Raw genomic sequence first — 22,510 nt, 5'->3', positions numbered from 1 at the left:
TATATATTGGGTGTTCACCTTTCAGGTAAATTGATTTAATGCTTTGCTAAATCAACGAGAATACGACATGCTGTTAATTTGTTGTAGATTTTTCTCTCGTAAGAGGGAAGCAAGTGGCGACCGTTCAAAAGAAAGAACAAAAGGCAAGGCAAAAACGCCTGAACAGGAACACGGTAGGCGTGGTGGTTTGAATCCGCATGCTCGAACCGTTAGTGGAATGCCGTCTCCCATGTTAGCTCGTAGCCCTACCGTTAGGATGGGATCACAGGTAAATTTTTAAATCAGCTTACGTTGTATTAAATTTTTTTGGAATACTTCAAATTTTTTTGAATTATTCCGATTTTCTTCAAATAATTCAAATTTTAATTAGTAAACTGTATAATAATGGAATTTACTATAGATCTAATAAGCGCTTAAACACAAATTTTTACATATACGTAAACATTCAAGTAAAACTTCTGCAGCATTTAATTCGAGATTTTACACGCTTTAATGTATGTCTTTGTAGAGTCAACAAAGCATTTCGTGAATTGTTTCACTTCTAATATAGCATATTAAATTATAAGCATTCTGTTAATAAAAGTTAGATTTTCACGGCTGGTAGAGTCTGACATCCTCAAGGAACGTAGCGAGGGCGTAAAGTCCTTCGCTGTGGTTAGTGATAAATAAATAATGGCGTTAGTTTTTTATTGGCGCATATTTTTACTTATTTATTAAATTTACAGGTTCATAAGCTTCTGTACAAATTAATATTTTTTTTTATTTTAGACGGATCTTAAAATTCAGCCCCCATCTGTCCCAGATCGTCAACAGAAACAAATGTCTGTGCCACAAACATCAGATGTTGAATCGATCGGAAATGAAGTGTTTGATTCAGAATGTTTAAAGCTTATTAACGAATATTTCTACGGTATAGCAATTGTATTTTTCAAACACATATAAAGAAATTTAAGCAAATTTTATTTTTAAACATTAGGTGTACGCATATTTCCTGGTCAAGATCCTACTCATATTTACATCGGTTGGGTAACCACTCAGTACCATTTGCACTCCAAAGATTTCAACCAAAGTCAAGTAAGGAAGGCCTCGGTTATATTAATTGATAATTATGATCGAGTTGTGGACTGGTAAGTTTTATATGAATATTCTCACTAACACCTATCATGATCATCATCCTATTTGCCTATTAGATGCGCTCTTGATTCAAATATTAAGAATTCCATAAGACTAACATGAGAAAAATATTTTTTCATTTAAACAGTTCTGTAGGAATTTCAAATATAGGTCAATTTGCAGTGAATCAAATTCTCTACGATTTTCTTTCTTATGGTTTTTAAGATATAAACACTAAATTAACCAAAATCATGATTTAATGTGTGTATCGACTGTTATTAATTAATTTGTTAAATAATATGTATGTGACTAAAAACCTAAATTATATATGAAGTTATTAATATATTTTATTTGTATTTAAAACTGTAAAATTTCTGGACCTATATTTATCATTTAAAGTTAATTTCCTCAAAATTCGCAAATTTTTCAGTCATATATTAGACTCGTCGAAATCATACATATGTACACTTAATGCGTATTTTTTAACAAGGCAACGGTTTAAATTATTACAGTGTCGACCGCCAGGCATGTTACATGGTTCGAGCGGATGAATTGTACAATCAGGTAACTCAAGATGCTACAGGAAAAGGTGCTTCGCAGGGCATGTTTATAGGCTGCTTTATAGATGCTGCAACTGGTATTATATCGTTTACTTGCGAAGGAAAGGAGACTAAACACCGATTTAAGGTAGTTTTCCTTTTTCGTTATTTATTATTATTCTATTATTATAAGTACAAAAGTACAAGCATGTATACTACACTGCTACAGAGATAATTACAGTCTCTTTGGAGACCAGTCTTAAAAAATAGATAATTAAAAACTAAGTAAAAGTTATGTTAGATGTTAGAATTAGGGTTGTCTTTTTCGTATTTAATGAAACAATATTTACAAATATTTGATTTCTAAAAAGTAAAAAGTATCAAACCGTAATTTTTCGTAAAGACAATTTATATATATTACTACTATTATAGGTTTACATCGTAATTATTCTGAAGATGCTGTGGAAGCAGACGAAGTAATGAATAAGCCGACAAATAAATCGACGAAGAGTATGCCACCCAGGCCACCTAGGAAAGGTTCCCTATCAAGAAATGTTTACGAAGTAGAACAAGGTATGATACGAATTCGCAATCCCAATTTTAAGCAGATCGATTGAATAGTACTTTACTTTTAGACGATAAATGTAAAAGAAAGTTTAAGCCGTATATAATACTACTTTATTTATCTTTAAGTTAATAGTGAAATATACAATACTAATATTTAAAACCCTACCTAAGAATTATAAATGAATGTCGATAACAAGAATAACGTGTCGTGTACGGTCAAGGATGTTCTATATTCTATACTAACAGTGTATCCTTGGAGCATGGTAAATCATACTATGAGGTTGAGACGTTGCCAGTTCTTTGCTTAAACAAAATGGTCATGTAAATATGGATTTTTATTATAAAAATTATTTCAAAATACGTCGTTAAAGTACATTTGATACCAATTTATGAAAGTAAAAAATTTCCAATCCAAAATTAAAATTGTAAATACTTCAAATATTTAAATTAAACACCGTGTGTTTCTAATGTTATTAAAAATGTAATACCTCATTAAACGTTAGTTAAAGCGCCTTGAAATATTTTCATGGCATTCAAATGAATTTATAGGTCTAGAGGCATCAAGTGGTAAGATTAATCGATCAACCAGTGAACTCGATTTGCATAGATATCATGACACAAGTCTTCAGACCAATAATCAAGAAAAAACAGACGACAAGAAAAAACGAGGCCGTTCACCTTTCAGGTAAATTGATTTAATGCTTTGCTAAATCAACGAGAATACGACATGCTGTTAATTTGTTGTAGATTTTTCTCTCGTAAGAGGGAAGCAAGTGGCGACCGTTCAAAAGAAAGAACAAAAGGCAAGGCAAAAACGCCTGAACAGGAACACGGTAGGCGTGGTGGTTTGAATCCGCATGCTCGAACCGTTAGTGGAATGCCGTCTCCCATGTTAGCTCGTAGCCCTACCGTTAGGATGGGATCACAGGTAAATTTTTAAATCAGCTTACGTTGTATTAAATTTTTTTGGAATACTTCAAATTTTTTTGAATTATTCCGATTTTCTTCAAATAATTCAAATTTTAATTAGTAAACTGTATAATAATGGAATTTACTATAGATCTAATAAGCGCTTAAACACAAATTTTTACATATACGTAAACATTCAAGTAAAACTTCTGCAGCATTTAATTCGAGATTTTACACGCTTTAATGTATGTCTTTGTAGAGTCAACAAAGCATTTCGTGAATTGTTTCACTTCTAATATAGCATATTAAATTATAAGCATTCTGTTAATAAAAGTTAGATTTTCACGGCTGGTAGAGTCTGACATCCTCAAGGAACGTAGCGAGGGCGTAAAGTCCTTCGCTGTGGTTAGTGATAAATAAATAATGGCGTTAGTTTTTTATTGGCGCATATTTTTACTTATTTATTAAATTTACAGGTTCATAAGCTTCTGTACAAATTAATATTTTTTTTTATTTTAGACGGATCTTAAAATTCAGCCCCCATCTGTCCCAGATCGTCAACAGAAACAAATGTCTGTGCCACAAACATCAGATGTTGAATCGATCGGAAATGAAGTGTTTGATTCAGAATGTTTAAAGCTTATTAACGAATATTTCTACGGTATAGCAATTGTATTTTTCAAACACATATAAAGAAATTTAAGCAAATTTTATTTTTAAACATTAGGTGTACGCATATTTCCTGGTCAAGATCCTACTCATATTTACATCGGTTGGGTAACCACTCAGTACCATTTGCACTCCAAAGATTTCAACCAAAGTCAAGTAAGGAAGGCCTCGGTTATATTAATTGATAATTATGATCGAGTTGTGGACTGGTAAGTTTTATATGAATATTCTCACTAACACCTATCATGATCATCATCCTATTTGCCTATTAGATGCGCTCTTGATTCAAATATTAAGAATTCCATAAGACTAACATGAGAAAAATATTTTTTCATTTAAACAGTTCTGTAGGAATTTCAAATATAGGTCAATTTGCAGTGAATCAAATTCTCTACGATTTTCTTTCTTATGGTTTTTAAGATATAAACACTAAATTAACCAAAATCATGATTTAATGTGTGTATCGACTGTTATTAATTAATTTGTTAAATAATATGTATGTGACTAAAAACCTAAATTATATATGAAGTTATTAATATATTTTATTTGTATTTAAAACTGTAAAATTTCTGGACCTATATTTATCATTTAAAGTTAATTTCCTCAAAATTCGCAAATTTTTCAGTCATATATTAGACTCGTCGAAATCATACATATGTACACTTAATGCGTATTTTTTAACAAGGCAACGGTTTAAATTATTACAGTGTCGACCGCCAGGCATGTTACATGGTTCGAGCGGATGAATTGTACAATCAGGTAACTCAAGATGCTACAGGAAAAGGTGCTTCGCAGGGCATGTTTATAGGCTGCTTTATAGATGCTGCAACTGGTATTATATCGTTTACTTGCGAAGGAAAGGAGACTAAACACCGATTTAAGGTAGTTTTCCTTTTTCGTTATTTATTATTATTCTATTATTATAAGTACAAAAGTACAAGCATGTATACTACACTGCTACAGAGATAATTACAGTCTCTTTGGAGACCAGTCTTAAAAAATAGATAATTAAAAACTAAGTAAAAGTTATATATTTTATTAATTAAACGAATTGATAATTTTTCAGATGGAACCGAATACAAAGCTATTTCCTGCTATATTTGTGGAGGCAACCAGCAAAGAAATTTTACAAATTGAACTAGGTCGAACGGCCACAACATTGCCCCTTTCAGCTGCCATTCTGCAAAACAGCGCTAAACACGTCACACCCCAATTTCCTCCCAGACTCAAGGTGCAATGTCTTAATCCACATCATTGGGCCAGAGTAAGTTCAATTGTTAAAAAAAACTAATTAAAAAAGTTTTCGTTTTTATGAGATTTTGTGAGAGAATTCCTTAATTTTCTGCAAACATATATTTTTTTATATTATTAGGTGCCGAATCAGAATTTACAAGTTCACGCTCTTAAACTGTCAGATATCAGAGGTTGGTCAATGCTTTGCGAAGATCCTGTTTCGATGTTAGCCTTGCACATACCTGAAGAAGACAGATGTATGGACATACTGGAACTGATCGAATTGGAAAAATTGCTCAGCTTCCACGCTCACACTCTCACTTTATATGCAGCTTTGTGTTATCAAAGCAACTACCGAGCTGCGCACGTCTTGTGCAAACACGTTGACCAAAAACAGTTATTGTACGCTATCAAATCCGAATATATGAGCGGACCTTTACGGCAAGGATTTTATGACTTATTGATTGCTATCCATTTGGAATCTACTGCGACGACCATGTAAGTGTATATTATGCGGCATTTTTAAATTATTTAATAATAATTGTTATGATTTAGTTAGATATTTCAATTATTCATTCAAACGTCTTTAATAATTTAAAAAGCAACTTATTAAGATGTGAATATATTAATTTTAAGGGAGGTTTGTAAGAACGAGTATGTTATTCCACTAGGACAGGAATTAAAAGATTTATATGAAGAACCTGAAATGGGTCATAGCTTGAGAAGGCTCAAAGTTGAATCGGTAATACCTATAATGAAAATGAGTGATATTGGGTATGTTGCAAGACTTTTTACGTAATTTCAACTATTAAATCGTTTTGTAATAAATATTTAAATTAAACACCGTGTGTTTCTAATGTTATTAAAAATGTAATACCTCATTAAACGTTAGTTAAAGCGCCTTGAAATATTTTCATGGCATTCAAATGAATTTATAGGTCTAGAGGCATCAAGTGGTAAGATTAATCGATCAACCAGTGAACTCGATTTGCATAGATATCATGACACAAGTCTTCAGACCAATAATCAAGAAAAAACAGACGACAAGAAAAAACGAGGCCGTTCACCTTTCAGGTAAATTGATTTAATGCTTTGCTAAATCAACGAGAATACGACATGCTGTTAATTTGTTGTAGATTTTTCTCTCGTAAGAGGGAAGCAAGTGGCGACCGTTCAAAAGAAAGAACAAAAGGCAAGGCAAAAACGCCTGAACAGGAACACGGTAGGCGTGGTGGTTTGAATCCGCATGCTCGAACCGTTAGTGGAATGCCGTCTCCCATGTTAGCTCGTAGCCCTACCGTTAGGATGGGATCACAGGTAAATTTTTAAATCAGCTTACGTTGTATTAAATTTTTTTGGAATACTTCAAATTTTTTTGAATTANATATAATTTAAAATATTACAATTATTGTTAGCTAAAATATGTTTAAATTGTGATGAAGGCCCCTTTTGAAGCTTGTCGATCGGCTTTTATTGGTGGGAAATTTACGCGATGAAGACGTCGAAAAGTTGCTGATTATGATTGATCCGGAAACGTGGGATCCTTTATTCGAAAAAGGTAAAGAATAAAATTACATTACTTTACTGTGTGATTATTTATTCTACTTTTGATCTGTTATTTTCTTTCCATTAAAGACGGCAAGGATGAACATCGTAAAGGGCTTTTACAAATGAAGATGGCCGAAGGTGCGAAACTGCAGATGTGCTACTTGTTACAACATCTTAATGATGTACAGCTCAGGCATAGGGTCGAATCTATCATTGCTTTCAGTCATGATTTCGTGGGTGATTTACAGACAGATCAACTGAGAAGATACATTGAAATTAAACAATCTGATTTGCCGTCTGCAGTTGCTGCTAAGAAAACTAAGGAGTTTAGGTGTCCTCCCAAAGAACAAATGAACACAATTTTGGGTTAGTTTTCAGATATGTGACTTTTAATAAATCCATAATTTGGATATTTACTATTTCTGTATTTTTTAAGCTTATTGGATAAAAACAATGCTATAATTCCTTTGATATTGTTTTGTATAGGCTTTAAAAACTTGGAAGAAGATGACAAAGAAAACTGTCCGATTGGAGAAGATTTATGTGATAGACTAAGAGGATTTCATGATGGTTTAATGTCCCAAGTGTCCCTTAATGCTCTTCAGGTCCCTCAAGATGCTGAAGTATGCCTTATTTCTGAATCTAATGAAAGTTATAAATTTACCTAATTACCACGTATATATTTTCAGAATCCTGATGATCAGCAAAAACCGAATCCTTTCAAACGTTTATATAATCTGATTAATGCTGTAAAAGAATTGGAGGAAGAGCCAAAAGAGGAACCAGAACCTGAACGTAAAATGCCTGAGGAAGTATTTAGAAAAGTTTTAATAGCCACAGTTGTTAGGTGGGCTGAAGAAGCTCAAATTGAAACTCCCAAACTAGTACGAGAAATGTTCAGGTAATATTTTTTTTATTTTCTAATATCCAATTTATTTAACTCGCTTTTTACTTCTCTAGTTTATTGGTTCGTCAATATGATTCGGTTGGAGCCCTTATACGAGCTCTCCAAAAAACTTACGTAATAAATGCAAAAACCAAACTAGACGTGGCTGAAATGTGGGTAGGACTGAGCCAAATTAGGACCCTGCTACCTGTACAGATGTCTCAAGAAGAAGAGGAACTAATGAGGGAACGGTTATGGTGAGTATAATTATATTTTGACATTTCTTAAGAATTCCTTCATGGATTTTTTTCTTTCACAGGAAACTTGTAAATAATCACACATTCTTTCAACATCCTGATCTTATTCGTATTCTTCGCATACACGAGAACGTTATGGCTGTAATGATCAACACATTAGGAAGAAGATCCCAGCAACAGGCCCAACCTGCTGAAGGAGAAACTGTCACAAAAGAAAAGGTATTTTCTGCATTATAAAATTATTTATTGATTAAGTAATAATTAATGTTTTTAAACCTGACTGAGTTTATTTTATAGTAATTTTCACAGATTTATTTTTATATTAAGTGTAGAAAAAATTAAGGTGCCAATTTATTTTGAAAAAGTCCTATATTTAAGATGAAATGTCTGTGCAAACAGTGTTTATATTTCATAACTCTTAAATCAGAAGAATATTTAATTTAATTATAGGACACTTCTCATGAGATGGTAGTGGCGTGTTGTCGATTTTTATGTTATTTTTGTCGTACTGGTAGACAGAATCAAAAAGCGATGTTCGAACATTTCGACTTTTTATTGGAAAATAGCAATATTTTACTGTCCAGACCTAGTTTAAGGGGATCAACACCTTTAGATGTGGCCTACTCTTCTTTAATGGAAAATACTGAGTTGGCATTAGCTCTAAGGTATATTGGCAACTGTTATTTATTTAATAGATACTTAAAACCACACTAATTGCAACTTGGTATTCAAAAATATTTAAATTGTACTGTACATTACTTGCTATTTTAGAGAACATTATTTGGAGAAAATTGCTATATATTTGTCACGATGTGGCTTGCAGTCAAATTCTGAGTTAGTAGAAAAAGGATATCCAGATTTAGGTTGGGATCCTGTGGAAGGAGAAAGATATCTCGATTTTCTTCGATTCTGTGTGTGGGTAAGTCATGCTATTAATTTATTATTTTTGTTAAAAAATATAAATGAAAACATTAATATTTCTTAAGGTCAATGGTGAAAGTGTAGAGGAAAATGCAAACCTAGTCATTCGTTTATTAATTCGTAGACCTGAATGTTTGGGTCCAGCCTTAAGAGGTGAAGGTGAAGGACTTTTAAGGGCGATTATAGATGCAAACAAGGTAAACCAGAAATTTATTGATGGGCTCGAAGAAAACAATTAATTTTGACTACTTAATCTTTAGATGTCAGAGCGTATTTCGGATCGCAGAAAAATGATGGAAGAAGCAGAAGGTACCGTAAATATGCCACAATTTTCGCATCCTTTACCAGAGAGTGATGAAGATGAAGACTACATCGATACAGGGGCAGCTATTTTAAATTTCTATTGCACTCTTGTCGATCTTTTGGGTCGATGTGCTCCTGACGCTTCTGTAATTGCGTTGGTAAGTTTTAAAATAACATTTTGTCAATAGTTTAGTCTTTAAATTCCCAAATTCACTTTATTTTAGGGCAAAAATGAATCTTTAAGAGCTCGTGCAATTCTGCGATCCCTCGTACCGCTGGAAGACTTACAAGGTGTCTTAAGTTTGAGGTTTACTCTTCAGAATCCTGCAGCTGGGGAAGAGAGACCGAAATCCGATATGCCCTCAGGTTTAATTCCTGCTCATAAACAGAGCGTTGTTTTATTTCTTGAACGCGTATATGGCATAGAAACCCAAGAGCTGTTTTACAAACTATTGGAAGAAGCATTCTTGCCAGATCTAAGGGCTGCAACCATGTTAGACAGAGTAAGTAAACTTAATAAACACCTATTTTCAAAAATTAACTGTTTGAGACTTTTCTGAAGTTCTTGTTCTTTGGCGAATAAAAAGCCCATTTTGCTTAATAGACTGGAACGGATTACAACTATCATAATTGATATTATTTTCAGAATGACGGTAGCGAATCTGATATGGCTCTCAGTATGAATCGCTACATTGGCAATTCTATATTACCTCTTCTAATTAAACACAGTAACTTTTACAACGAAGCAGAAAATTATGCGCCGCTTTTAGATGCAAGTCTTCACACTGTTTACCGTCTATCAAAGAACCGCATGCTTACCAAGGGTCAAAGAGAATGCGTGTCTGACTTTTTGGTCGCGCTTACCAGCCAAATGCAGCCTTCAATGTTGCTAAAGTTGCTCCGAAAGCTTACGATCGACGTTTCGAACCTATCCGAATACACGACCGTAGCTTTAAGACTATTGACATTGCATTACGAACGTTGCACACGTTATTATGGTTCAACTACCGGTCAAGGGCTTTACGGGACATCGTCGGATGAGGAGAAGCGGCTGACGATGATGCTTTTTTCGAATATTTTCGATTCTTTAAGTAAAATGGATTACGATCCCGAGTTGTTCGGAAAAGCACTACCGTGTCTTATTGCAATTGGATGTGCTCTGCCACCAGATTATTCGTTGTCTAAAAACTATGACGACGAATGGTATGCCAATAAGAGTTCAACAACAGGACCCAATGGGCCTTATAATCCCCAGCCAATCAATACGTTATCTATTCAACTAAATAACGACTTGAATCAAATCGTACAAAAGTTTTCTGAACATTACCACGACGCTTGGGCTTCACGTAAACTTGAAAATAGTTGGCAATATGGTGAGAACTGGTCCGAAACTAATAAAACACATCCAAGACTTAAACCTTATCACATGCTGAACGATTATGTAAGTTTATTATAATTACATACTTTTACTCTTCAATTCAACTTTAAAATTCGACTTAATCCGAATTATTAGTAACATTAAAAGTGTATCTTCTAACTTTTGTTAGCTCAAATAAATCCACTAATGAAATTTATTTTACAGGAAAAAGAAAGGTATAAGGAACCTGTTCGAGAATCCTTAAAAGCCCTTTTAGCAATCGGGTGGACAGTGGAACATTCAGAAGTGGACGTGCCCATGAGCAATAGGAGCTCGGTCAGAAGACAGTCAAAATCGGGAGAATCAAGTTCACCATTTAATTATAACCCACATCCGGTTGACATGACTAACCTTACATTGTCTCGAGAAATGCAAAACATGGCAGAACGTTTAGCTGAAAATGCTCATGATATTTGGGCAAAGAAGAAAAAGGAAGAATTGACTACATGTGGAGGAGGTATTCATCCTCAACTAGTGCCCTATGATCTGTTGACTGATAAAGAAAAGAAAAAGGACAGAGAACGATCCCAAGAATTTTTAAAATATTTGCAATACCAAGGATATAAATTGCATAAGTAAGTTTTTTTTTGTGGGGTTGAATATTAAAGATGGGACTGTATATTTTTTTCTAGGCCTTCTCGGGAACGTAAAACTGACGATGAGCAAACAACTGTTGGTCCTTCGGTTGAGTTCAGATTTGCATATTCGCTATTGGAAAAGTTAATTCAATATTCCGATCGTGCGACTGTAAACATGAAAATCTTGAAACCCTCCGCTATCTTTAGCCGGCGGACATCTTTCAGGACATCAAGCAGAGATATCAAATTCTTCTCAAAGGTAAAATTGCATTTCTTTTTATCTTGTCCTCAAATTTAATTAATCAGTTAACTAATTATTATTATTATAGGTTGTTCTGCCACTGATGGAAAAATATTTTTCGACTCATCGAAATTATTTTATAGCTGTTGCCACAGCGACTAATAATATAGGCGCCGCTAGTTTGAAAGAAAAAGAAATGGTAGCGGCGTTATTCTGTAAACTCGCCAGTCTTCTTAGAAGTCGGCTGTCTGCCTTCGGGGCAGATGTGCGCATAACTGTGCGTTGTCTCCAAGTGTTAGTCAAGTGCATCGATGCGAAAACACTGGTCAAAAACTGTCCCGAATTTATCAGGACATCGATGTTGACCTTCTTCAATAATACGGCTGACGACTTGACTCACACAATAACAAATTTACAAGAAGGAAAATATAGTCACTTACGTGGTACACATCTCAAGACTTCCACTTCATTATTTTACATAAATTCAGTGGTGTTACCTGTTCTAACTGCTATGTTCGATCATTTGGCCAATTGCGAATATGGAAGTGATCTCTTACTCGACGAGGTTCAGGTGGCTTCATATAAAATACTGGGAGCATTGTATATATTGGGTACTGATCCGAATTTGACTCACGATCGAAAATATTTGAAGACTGAAATGGAGCGGTACAAGCCAGCATTAGGATCTTGTTTAGGAGCATTCAGTTCCACTTTTCCAGTTGCTTATCTTGAGCCTCACTTAAATAAACACAACCAATTCTCTTTACTCAATAGAATTGCAGATCATTCATTAGAAGCACAAGGTAAGTTAATTTTTAACGTGTTATAGTTATTACTTATTTGTAAACATTATCAGACATAATGGCGAGAATGGAAAACATAATGCCAACATTAGAAACAGTTTTAAGCGAAGTAGATCAGTTCATTGAAAGTGAAAAGACCTATACAGACACTCCTCATATTATCGACGTGATAATGCCCATGTTGTGCTCATATTTGCCATTTTGGTGGAGTCAGGGACCAGACAATGTGAGTCCAACTGGTGGTAACCATGTCACAATGGTGACAGCCGAGCATATGAATCAGCTCCTTAAGAACGTCTTAAAATTGATTAAAAAGAACATTGGTAACGAAAATTCACCTTGGATGACGCGCATAGCTGCGTACACGCAACAAATAATCATCAACAGTAGCGAAGAGCTTCTGAAGGATCCATTTTTGCCATTAGCAGAACGAGTCAAAAAAAGAACTGAAATGTTGTTCCATAAGGAAGAGAGTTTGCGTGGATTTATCAAAAGTTCTACAGACGACACTTCTCAGGTAATTTTACCATATTAATTATTCATAAATAAAAAGCAACTTTTGCTTTATTTTCCCATGCTCAGTAATTCTGAAATTGTCTTATTTTCCTTAAAGATTGAAGCCCAGATTCAAGAAGATTGGCAACTTCTTGTAAGGGACATCTATTCATTTTATCCTTTACTCATCAAGTACGTGGATCAACAACGTATGCATTGGTTACGTCATAATGTAGTAGAAGCCGAACACTTGTACCATTATGTAGCAGACATATTTAATATTTGGTCTAAGTCTCAGTACTTCTTGCGCGAGGAACAAAATTTCATTTCGGCTAATGAAATTGATAATATGGTCTTGATCATGCCTACTGCCACAAGACGTACCGCGATTCCCGATGGCTCCCAACCCTCTGTTGGAAAGGTAAAGGTGAATATATTTATCTTTCCCTCCATTAATGAACTTTCAGCCAGCCGTGCATCACCCCCTCCTCACACTACCTCTGTAGTAGTAGTAGCATTGATGTAGTGTCGTAAGTAGAGTATATGCACGTCTGTGTGTCACTAGCTGCTTATTTTGTATGTTATTTTACAGCCTTTTAAATGTTTAAATATAGTATTGTTCCTATTATACCGATATGGTTCTATAACTGCAAAAAAGTACTGCGCGCCCCTGTTGTCAAATTTTACATATTTTTTTTTACTTAAAGAAGCTTAGATGAAGTTTTATTTAATTTTCTTTTTAACTTTTTATGATTACTCGCTTTTAACTAACTAAGCGATGTAAATATTCTTGGGGTAAAAAGGAATGCATATAGCGACTTGGGATGCAGAGTAGTAGGTTATAAAGAAAGAAATTTAGCTTTATTTAATATCTCCGTAAGCTCCCATTTGATGAATTAATTAGACTGTAATTTATTTAGAAAAAGAAGAAACATCGCGACAAGAAACGGGACAAAGACAAAGAAATACAGGCTTCCCTAATGGTGGCCTGTTTAAAACGTTTGCTACCAGTTGGTTTGAATCTTTTCGCTGGTAGGGAACAAGAACTTGTGCAACATTGTAAAGATCGTTTCTTGAAGGTGGGTGTAAAACAATAGCGTAATAATACTTTTACCTGTTAAATTTTCGCTTTGCAGAAAATGCCGGAGTACGATATTATCGATTTTGCTAAAACCCAACTCACTTTACCCGATAAAATTGATCCAGCCGACGAAATGTCATGGCAGCATTATCTCTACAGCCAGCTTGGTACCAAGAAAAGCATCGCGATCAGCACGGCTGTAGATAACAATGGTAAAAGTCAACTAGAGGAGACGGTGGAAAGGATAGTCGCTATGAGTAAAGTCTTGTATGGTTTACATATGGTAAGATTATACCATATGAAATTATAAATCAGATCTACTCATTTTTTAATTAGTAGAAATAAATTTATCGAAAATTCATCGGTGAAATACATTGAAAAATATTTAAGTAGCTGATTTAAATTTTTTACGATATTTTGCGTTTGCTTATACACTTTTATTTAAAGTTTGATTAGATTTATTATTTATTTCTTTCACTGTAGATTGATCATCCTCAGCAACAGCAAAAGGGCATACACCGCAGTGTTATATCAATGCAAAGAAAACGTGCTGTACTTTCATGCTTCAGACAGGCGTCGTTGCATAGTTTGCCGAGGTTTGCTCCTTTTTTGTATGTGTGGTTTGTGCACATGTGTATTATTGGACGTGAATGTGTATGTTTGACATTCATCTCGCTGTTAATATAGTTTTTTTGTTCAGTATCAATATTCTTTGCTAGTTAAGTCGATGCTTTTTCCATTGCTAACAAGTAATTTGTTTTATTATTAATACATTTAGTAGGAATCTAGAATGGGTAATTTCTAAAAAGAAAACTATTTCTCATCAAAAAATTGTTGTTATTTAAATTACCTATAAAAGACAGAAAAATTCAATAAGTAAAAGAAGTTTAGATCTGTATATGATACTAATAACGTTTGTTTACTTTTTATTTAACAAACTAACAGACAACAAACACCAAGCGATATAACAGTAATTGGGGGCGAGTCCTTAACGCTGCTAGAAAAAGAGCTGCTTTAGCTTGCTTAAGATGTTCCCCTATATACAAACTTAACAGGTTTGTACAGTACTTATTAATTTACCCACTTCTTATTTTCTTTTTTTTTTTTAATAAGTAAAGTTGATTAAAAACTATTACTCATGAAATATCTAGTACAAATAATTTTTACTGTCCTTATTTCAGACATCGAGCTATAAATATCTATATTCGTTCTTACTGTGAATTGTGGTTGCAAGATGAAAATACAGGTCAAGAAGTGATGATTGAAGATCTCACTCAGAGCTTTGAAGACGCTGAACTTAATAAGAAAGAGGCACAAGAAGAGGAAGGAAAACCTGACCCTTTGACTCAGTTAGTTACAACGTTCTGTAGGGGTGCCATGACTGAAAGATCTGGGGCATTACAGGTAAAATATATTTTAATATTTTGAATTACACTTTTATGTAAAATCTTCAAATATTTGATTTTTCAACAGGAAGATCCTTTGTACATGAGTTACGCAGAGATAATTGCAAAATCATGTGGCGAAGAGGAGGAAGAAGGTGAAGAAGAAGGAGGTGAAGGAGAAGAAGGCGGGGCATCTATACATGTAATTAATAATTTTATTTTTTAAAATATCAATATTGTTTTCAATAACTTCATTTTTAAACATTACATAAACACCTTTTGTTAATGCATAGAGGACAATTTATACCTTAATGGTATGTATTTTGCTATGTTTTGTTTATATATTATCGGTCACAATAATTCAAATATTTAATGCACAATTTCTTCACTCAAAATTAATAACTTAACAAAAAATTAGGAACAAGAAATGGAAAAGCAGAAACTATTATTCCACCAAGCCCGATTAGCCAACAGAGGCGTCGCTGAAATGGTTCTGCTACATATATCAGCATGCAAGGGGGTACCATCGGACATGGTAATGATGACCTTGCAGTTGGGTATTTCGATATTGCGCGGTGGCAACTCAGACATCCAGATGGGTATGCTTACTCATCTAAAAGAAAAGAAAGATGTCGGCTTCTTTACAAGCATAGCAGGTTTGATGAATAGTTGCAGCGTACTAGACCTTGACGCCTTTGAAAGAAATACTAAAGCTGAAGGCCTAGGTGTCGGATCTGAAGGTAAAAAAATAATATTGAACAACCGGTATCATTTTGTAACGTTATTATAAATCCACCATGAAGAAGTAATGTTGGTATTTACATTTTTATTTATTACAGGTGCCGCCGGTGAAAAGAACATGCATGACGCCGAATTTACATGTGCTCTATTTAGATTTATACAATTGACCTGTGAAGGGCACAATTTGGAATGGCAGAATTATCTTCGTACTCAAGCGGGTAATACTACAACCGTGAACGTAGTCATATGCACCGTAGACTATCTTTTGAGGCTGCAAGAATCAATTATGGACTTCTACTGGCATTATTCAAGCAAAGAGCTTATCGATCCAGCTGGTAAAGCAAACTTTTTCAAAGCCATTGGTGTCGCTAGTCAAGTTTTCAACACATTAACTGAAGTTATTCAAGGACCTTGTACTCAAAATCAACAGGCATTAGCTCATTCGAGGTAATAAACATTTAGCCTAAAGATAATAAGTACACTGAATCCAACGGTTCGTTTTCTTTACATTTTTCAGACTATGGGATGCAGTGGGAGGTTTCCTGTTTCTGTTCTCTCATATGCAGGATAAACTTTCCAAACATTCCAGTCAAGTCGATTTACTAAAAGAACTACTAAATCTTCAAAAAGACATGATAACCATGATGTTGTCAATGCTTGAGGGCAACGTAGTAAATGGAACGATAGGTAAACAGATGGTGGACACCCTCGTAGAAAGTGCATCAAACGTAGAATTGATTCTCAAATATTTTGACATGTTTTTGAAATTGAAAGATCTAACATCGTCGGCCAGCTTCCAAGAAATAGATATAAACAACGACGGTTGGATTTATCCCAAAGATTTTAAAGAGAAAATGGAACAACAAAAGAGCTACACACCTGAAGAAATTGAATTCTTGCTCATGTGCTGCGAAACGAATCATGACGGGAAAATCGATTACGTTGGTTTCATTGATCGATTTCACGAGCCGGCTAAAGAGATCGGCTTCAACTTGGCTGTATTACTAACGAACTTAGCGGAACACATGCCAAACGAACCCAGACTAGCGAGGTTCTTGGAGACAGCCGGTTCTGTCCTCAACTATTTCCAACCTTTTCTTGGACGTATTGAAATCTTGGGTAGCAGCAAACGTATCGAACGAGTCTACTTTGAGATAAAAGAATCTAATATTGAACAGTGGGAGAAGCCTCAAATTAAAGAATCAAAACGTGCATTCTTTTATTCTATAGTTACAGAAGGCGGAGACAAGGAGAAATTAGAAGCATTTATTAACTTCTGCGAAGATGCAATTTTTGAAATGCAACACGCCAGTGGACTCATGGCAATTGAAGATTCTGGAGGGCCAGGACAACAGCGAGCTACCAGTTATAATTATATGACCGAAGACGACTTCGACGGGTTTGTACATTTTTAGTAATCAGAGTTATTGTTAAAGGCTACTGAATTTTTATTTTTTAGAAAATCGAAAGATCCAATTCGAAGAGGCATTCAAGCAGTAAAAGACGGTATAAGGCATGGATTATCAGCCTTGAGCCCATCAAACCTAAAACACAAGTTTGCGGAGATGCAAAAAATGTCCTTCCTTGAACTTTTCGTCGGTTTTTTCAAATTGATCTTCTACGCGTTTTATTACTCCGGTTATGGCGTTTCTATCATTTTAGGGTGAGTGATAACTATAGTAATATTTATTTTACATAAAGCTTTATTTGAGTTAACATGTATACATTACACATCACATAGGTTCTTCTTCAAGATTCTAATGTTTTTGATGCGGGGTCCGCAAACGGAAGAACAAGTAATTGAAATTAAGGAAGAAGAGAAAACGGGACCGATGCGGGTGTTACCTGCTTTACCGGCAGCTTCTGAAGAACCTAACAACCAGGTGCAAGCATTTGGATTAGATATAGCAAAAGATGAAAACCAAATAAAATTGGCTCCACACGAGTCTCCGACTAGTACATCACCATCTTCAGGTACATGTGTATTGTTAAAGAAATAGTTAATATTGGTATATCTATATTAAATAGTAGATATCACAGCATCAATTTAAATTCGTTGAACGCGATCGATTGACTAGACTAAATAATAGTAAATAAATCATTGTAGCAGTATGGGGAAAGTTATAAAGAAAATTTGCAACTTATGGAAAGCAACGTAAACTGCACCTTTGCAATAAAAATAAATAAATTAATAAAATAAATTTTTGCCTGGGTTAATTTTTAANCTATTTAAAAACAATTCCTTTAAATTTTAATCATTGATTACTATACATCTATTAAAAAACCATAACCGACATCAGTGACAATGCGACAACAATTGAAAAAGATTGATGGCTGACAACAGCAACAATTAAAAAAGAATGATGGCCGACACTACGTCATAGTATTGTTCACAAAAGTGAATTTCGACCACTCGAAGCAATGGTGCTAACAGTTTCGAGCTCACAGTAACTTTTAGGGGGGAAGAACTAGTTCTAGATAAAACGAATAATTAATTCCAAGCATATTTTACTAGTGAATTTATTATAGTACTAGTCGTAATTCGTCCAAACTTAGACGGTAGTTCAAACCATTCCCACCAGAAACCCGTGCCATTTTTCAATTATTTTATATTGTATACTTTAATGTAAGTACGTATGTGTGTGCACCAATTATACATTTCAAACAAAAATTTAATGGTTGTCACTTATCATTAGAATGTATGCAGTATACACTTAAATGTATACATTTAGACCGTCCACTTTTTTCCTAATTGTTTTCTACCACCTACTGCTACGTCAAAATTAGTGATTTCTAAGTACGTCTGTGACACAATTCGATCTTTAAATTTATAATCTGCTACTCGCAGTTCCACAATATAATAAAGATTTGATTGCAGCAACCGTTATGATTGCAAGGCAAAAACGTTCTTTCGTTTTCATTCGCAAATATCTCTTAACCCGCTTGATAAAGTTCGATAAAATATTACAAAGATCTAGTTCTTAAACACAAATCGATTACCTTTATAGTATTTCCGTTTTTTTTTTTTTACATTTGTTAACCAAAAAATTATTTTCTACTGTTTTGTACACAACTAACTGAGTATAGCACAAGCAGACAAAGAAACCTACGCTAGAGAGCCTAGAACGTTTGTTATACATAAGAGAAAGTAACAAACTACATTATTTTTCCAGTGTTTTGTCTTCCATCTTTATAAAGGCGTAAGAGCTGGAGGTGGCATTGGTGATGAAATTGAACCACCGGACGGTGACGACTATGAAGTTTGGCGTATCCTATTTGATATCACTTTCTTTTTCTTTGTTATCGTCATTTTACTGGCTATTATTCAAGGTAAACTTGTTGTCTATAAATCAATAACTCGATAGATTTTTGCATCAAAGTGTTTGTTATTTTAATAATTACATTTTCAGGTTTGATCATTGATGCCTTTGGTGAGCTTCGTGATCAACTGGAAAGCGTAAAGGAAGATATGGAATCGAACTGTTTTATTTGTGGCATAGGAAAAGATTATTTTGATAAAGTTCCCCATGGATTTGATACACATGTACAACAAGAGCACAATTTGGCGAATTATATGTAAGCTGGATTATTTATTTAAAAGGTATCAACATTAGGTGGAGAAGAAAATGGTAGTGGAAATGGTAAAGAGTCAAATATAATTATATCAGGTGAAGGAAGTGGATCAGGTGGAGGAGAATCTTCTGAAGAAGAAGATGCAGTCGAACTGGTTCATGTTGATGAAGACTTTTATTACATGGAGCATGTTATGCGACTGGCGGCTCTACTTCATTCGCTTGTATCCCTCTGCATGCTGATAGCTTATTATCATTTAAAGGTTTGTGCTTGTTTTTTCAATGAAAAGGTGTGTTTTTACAAAAAGTGCCTTTTTTATTTGATCTTTATTTTAATCAGGTACCTTTGGCAATATTTAAAAGAGAAAAAGAAATAGCTAGACGACTGGAATTCGAAGGATTATACATTGCGGAACAACCAGAAGACGACGACTTAAAATCGCATTGGGATAAACTTGTAATATCAGCAAAGTGAGTAGTAGAATTGAAATAAATTGAAGGCTTTGATTCGAGTATGAAATATAACGTACAAATGAAATTTATTTTTAATTTAAAGGTCTTTCCCTGTTAATTACTGGGATAAGTTTGTAAAGAAAAAGGTGCGACAAAAATACAGCGAAACTTACGATTTCGAATCAATAAGCAATCTTCTAGGTATGGAGAAGACTTCATTCATGGCTCAGGATACTGAAGAAGGAAATAACAGCATTTTCTATTAGTAAGTGCTCATGTTGAGTGTGAAAATTAGTAACCATAATAGTATTTTGTGTGATTGTTAATAAACTATTCCGGTAAAAAATTGAAAAGAATTAGGTTTTTTCATTGTTAACGACAATAATTATGTAACCTATGACAGAATCTTTTACTTTCAGTCTTACCGAGTGGTGCAAAACATTAAATTCCAAAATAAAAAACGCTGTAATAAATTCGCCTACCTGTATATTAACACATTCTTCATTTCTTTTAGTTATTCTTTTTTATTTCTAGCATAATGAATATCGACTGGCGTTATCAAATTTGGAAAGGTGGTGTGACAATCACCGATAACTCTTTCCTTTATTCATTGTGGTACTTCACGTTTTCGATACTCGGTAACTTCAATTTGTTCTTTTTCGCTGCTCACCTATTGGATGTAGCTGTTGGTTTTAAAACTCTGAGAACGATCCTGCAGTCCGTAACGCACAATGGCAAACAGTTAGTATTAACGGTGATGCTATTAACAATCATTGTCTACATCTACACGGTGATAGCTTTCAACTTCTTCAGGAAATTCTACGTTCAGGAAGAGGACGAAGAGGTTGACAAAAAATGTCACGACATGCTTACGGTAATTGTTTCGATTTAAACATTATTAAGCTATTTTGTATTTTTAAGTTTTTTTCTCTTATGAACACATAAATTGAAATCACTTTTAAATATGCTTTAACAATTTCAGTAAATATTATATTTAAAAAAACTGCTCTCAGCACAGGGCAAAGTAGTATTACGTAAATGAAAGTTAGTATCAGCAATTTCTTATGCTGAGGTGTACAATGTGTTGCATACCTATTTAAAAATAATTCCTTTAAATTTTAATCATTGATTACTATACATCTATTAAAAAACCATAACCGACATCAGTGACAATGCGACAACAATTGAAAAAGATTGATGGCTGACAACAGCAACAATTAAAAAAGAATGATGGCCGACACTACGTCATAGTATTGTTCACAAAAGTGAATTTCGACCACTCGAAGCAATGGTGCTAACAGTTTCGAGCTCACAGTAACTTTTAGGGGGGAAGAACTAGTTCTAGATAAAACGAATAATTAATTCCAAGCATATTTTACTAGTGAATTTATTATAGTACTAGTCGTAATTCGTCCAAACTTAGACGGTAGTTCAAACCATTCCCACCAGAAACCCGTGCCATTTTTCAATTATTTTATATTGTATACTTTAATGTAAGTACGTATGTGTGTGCACCAATTATACATTTCAAACAAAAATTTAATGGTTGTCACTTATCATTAGAATGTATGCAGTATACACTTAAATGTATACATTTAGACCGTCCACTTTTTTCCTAATTGTTTTCTACCACCTACTGCTACGTCAAAATTAGTGATTTCTAAGTACGTCTGTGACACAATTCGATCTTTAAATTTATAATCTGCTACTCGCAGTTCCACAATATAATAAAGATTTGATTGCAGCAACCGTTATGATTGCAAGGCAAAAACGTTCTTTCGTTTTCATTCGCAAATATCTCTTAACCCGCTTGATAAAGTTCGATAAAATATTACAAAGATCTAGTTCTTAAACACAAATCGATTACCTTTATAGTATTTCCGTTTTTTTTTTTTTACATTTGTTAACCAAAAAATTATTTTCTACTGTTTTGTACACAACTAACTGAGTATAGCACAAGCAGACAAAGAAACCTACGCTAGAGAGCCTAGAACGTTTGTTATACATAAGAGAAAGTAACAAACTACATTATTTTTCCAGTGTTTTGTCTTCCATCTTTATAAAGGCGTAAGAGCTGGAGGTGGCATTGGTGATGAAATTGAACCACCGGACGGTGACGACTATGAAGTTTGGCGTATCCTATTTGATATCACTTTCTTTTTCTTTGTTATCGTCATTTTACTGGCTATTATTCAAGGTAAACTTGTTGTCTATAAATCAATAACTCGATAGATTTTTGCATCAAAGTGTTTGTTATTTTAATAATTACATTTTCAGGTTTGATCATTGATGCCTTTGGTGAGCTTCGTGATCAACTGGAAAGCGTAAAGGAAGATATGGAATCGAACTGTTTTATTTGTGGCATAGGAAAAGATTATTTTGATAAAGTTCCCCATGGATTTGATACACATGTACAACAAGAGCACAATTTGGCGAATTATATGTAAGCTGGATTATTTATTTAAATTTTAAAATTAAAACAACGGATTTATTTAACATTTAAGTTCTCCACGTTTCTGCTTCCAATATACAGAACCTACATAATTTTTTCTTGTTTCGTAGGTTCTTCCTTATGCACTTAATTAATAAACCGGATACGGAATATACCGGTCAAGAAACTTACGTTTGGAATATGTACCAACAACGTTGTTGGGACTTCTTCCCTGTAGGAGATTGCTTCCGTAAACAATACGAAGATGAACTAGGCGGAGGAGGTGGTTAAAATACAATCCACATATATTAATTAAAACGAACGTTTTTAATGTGAGAATATCCCACACACAATACTAGGTAATTTTT

At 34.1% G+C, this 22,510-nt stretch overlaps 2 protein-coding genes across 2 annotated transcripts in view; both read left to right on the top strand.

Moving 5' to 3' along the window:
• Positions 1-22,510, top strand: part of LOC108744616 (ryanodine receptor) — a 41,020-nt gene that overhangs the window by 11,327 nt on the left and 7,183 nt on the right. The window contains exons 28-63 of the mRNA XM_025974731.1: positions 2,085-2,225; positions 2,769-2,904; positions 2,967-3,147; positions 3,648-3,789; positions 3,856-4,006; positions 4,505-4,679; positions 4,864-5,061; positions 5,170-5,528; positions 5,667-5,825; positions 6,473-6,588; positions 6,666-6,944; positions 7,065-7,201; positions 7,268-7,479; positions 7,539-7,721; positions 7,784-7,940; positions 8,172-8,386; positions 8,493-8,640; positions 8,708-8,839; positions 8,903-9,103; positions 9,170-9,448; positions 9,592-10,386; positions 10,528-10,937; positions 10,995-11,199; positions 11,270-11,984; positions 12,038-12,501; positions 12,598-12,906; positions 13,400-13,558; positions 13,616-13,843; positions 14,044-14,156; positions 14,742-14,964; positions 15,034-15,147; positions 15,364-15,685; positions 15,785-16,133; positions 16,204-17,085; positions 17,146-17,349; positions 17,428-17,588. Coding sequence (XP_025830516.1) covers positions 2,085-2,225; positions 2,769-2,904; positions 2,967-3,147; positions 3,648-3,789; positions 3,856-4,006; positions 4,505-4,679; positions 4,864-5,061; positions 5,170-5,528; positions 5,667-5,825; positions 6,473-6,588; positions 6,666-6,944; positions 7,065-7,201; positions 7,268-7,479; positions 7,539-7,721; positions 7,784-7,940; positions 8,172-8,386; positions 8,493-8,640; positions 8,708-8,839; positions 8,903-9,103; positions 9,170-9,448; positions 9,592-10,386; positions 10,528-10,937; positions 10,995-11,199; positions 11,270-11,984; positions 12,038-12,501; positions 12,598-12,906; positions 13,400-13,558; positions 13,616-13,843; positions 14,044-14,156; positions 14,742-14,964; positions 15,034-15,147; positions 15,364-15,685; positions 15,785-16,133; positions 16,204-17,085; positions 17,146-17,349; positions 17,428-17,588 — 9,354 coding nt within the window. The remainder of the gene's footprint in view (positions 1-2,084; positions 2,226-2,768; positions 2,905-2,966; positions 3,148-3,647; positions 3,790-3,855; positions 4,007-4,504; positions 4,680-4,863; positions 5,062-5,169; positions 5,529-5,666; positions 5,826-6,472; positions 6,589-6,665; positions 6,945-7,064; positions 7,202-7,267; positions 7,480-7,538; positions 7,722-7,783; positions 7,941-8,171; positions 8,387-8,492; positions 8,641-8,707; positions 8,840-8,902; positions 9,104-9,169; positions 9,449-9,591; positions 10,387-10,527; positions 10,938-10,994; positions 11,200-11,269; positions 11,985-12,037; positions 12,502-12,597; positions 12,907-13,399; positions 13,559-13,615; positions 13,844-14,043; positions 14,157-14,741; positions 14,965-15,033; positions 15,148-15,363; positions 15,686-15,784; positions 16,134-16,203; positions 17,086-17,145; positions 17,350-17,427; positions 17,589-22,510) is intronic.
• The window catches only part of LOC108744645 (ryanodine receptor-like), a 10,411-nt gene continuing 7,183 nt past the window's right edge, over positions 19,283-22,510 (top strand). Inside the window, exons 1-7 of the mRNA XM_025974699.1 lie at positions 19,283-19,521; positions 19,599-19,729; positions 19,815-19,976; positions 20,246-20,585; positions 21,752-21,908; positions 21,989-22,154; positions 22,274-22,501. Of these exons, the coding sequence (XP_025830484.1) occupies positions 19,441-19,521; positions 19,599-19,729; positions 19,815-19,976; positions 20,246-20,585; positions 21,752-21,908; positions 21,989-22,154; positions 22,274-22,433 (1,197 nt within the window). The 5' untranslated portion in view covers positions 19,283-19,440 and the 3' untranslated portion in view covers positions 22,434-22,501. The remainder of the gene's footprint in view (positions 19,522-19,598; positions 19,730-19,814; positions 19,977-20,245; positions 20,586-21,751; positions 21,909-21,988; positions 22,155-22,273; positions 22,502-22,510) is intronic.

The sequence above is a fragment of the Agrilus planipennis genome, unplaced genomic scaffold (assembly GCF_000699045.2).
Source record: "Agrilus planipennis isolate EAB-ADULT unplaced genomic scaffold, Apla_2.0 scaffold16, whole genome shotgun sequence".
Lineage (NCBI taxonomy): Eukaryota > Metazoa > Arthropoda > Insecta > Coleoptera > Buprestidae > Agrilus > Agrilus planipennis.
Note: the sequence above shows the minus strand (reverse complement) of the source record. Positions and strands in the feature narration are given on the sequence as shown.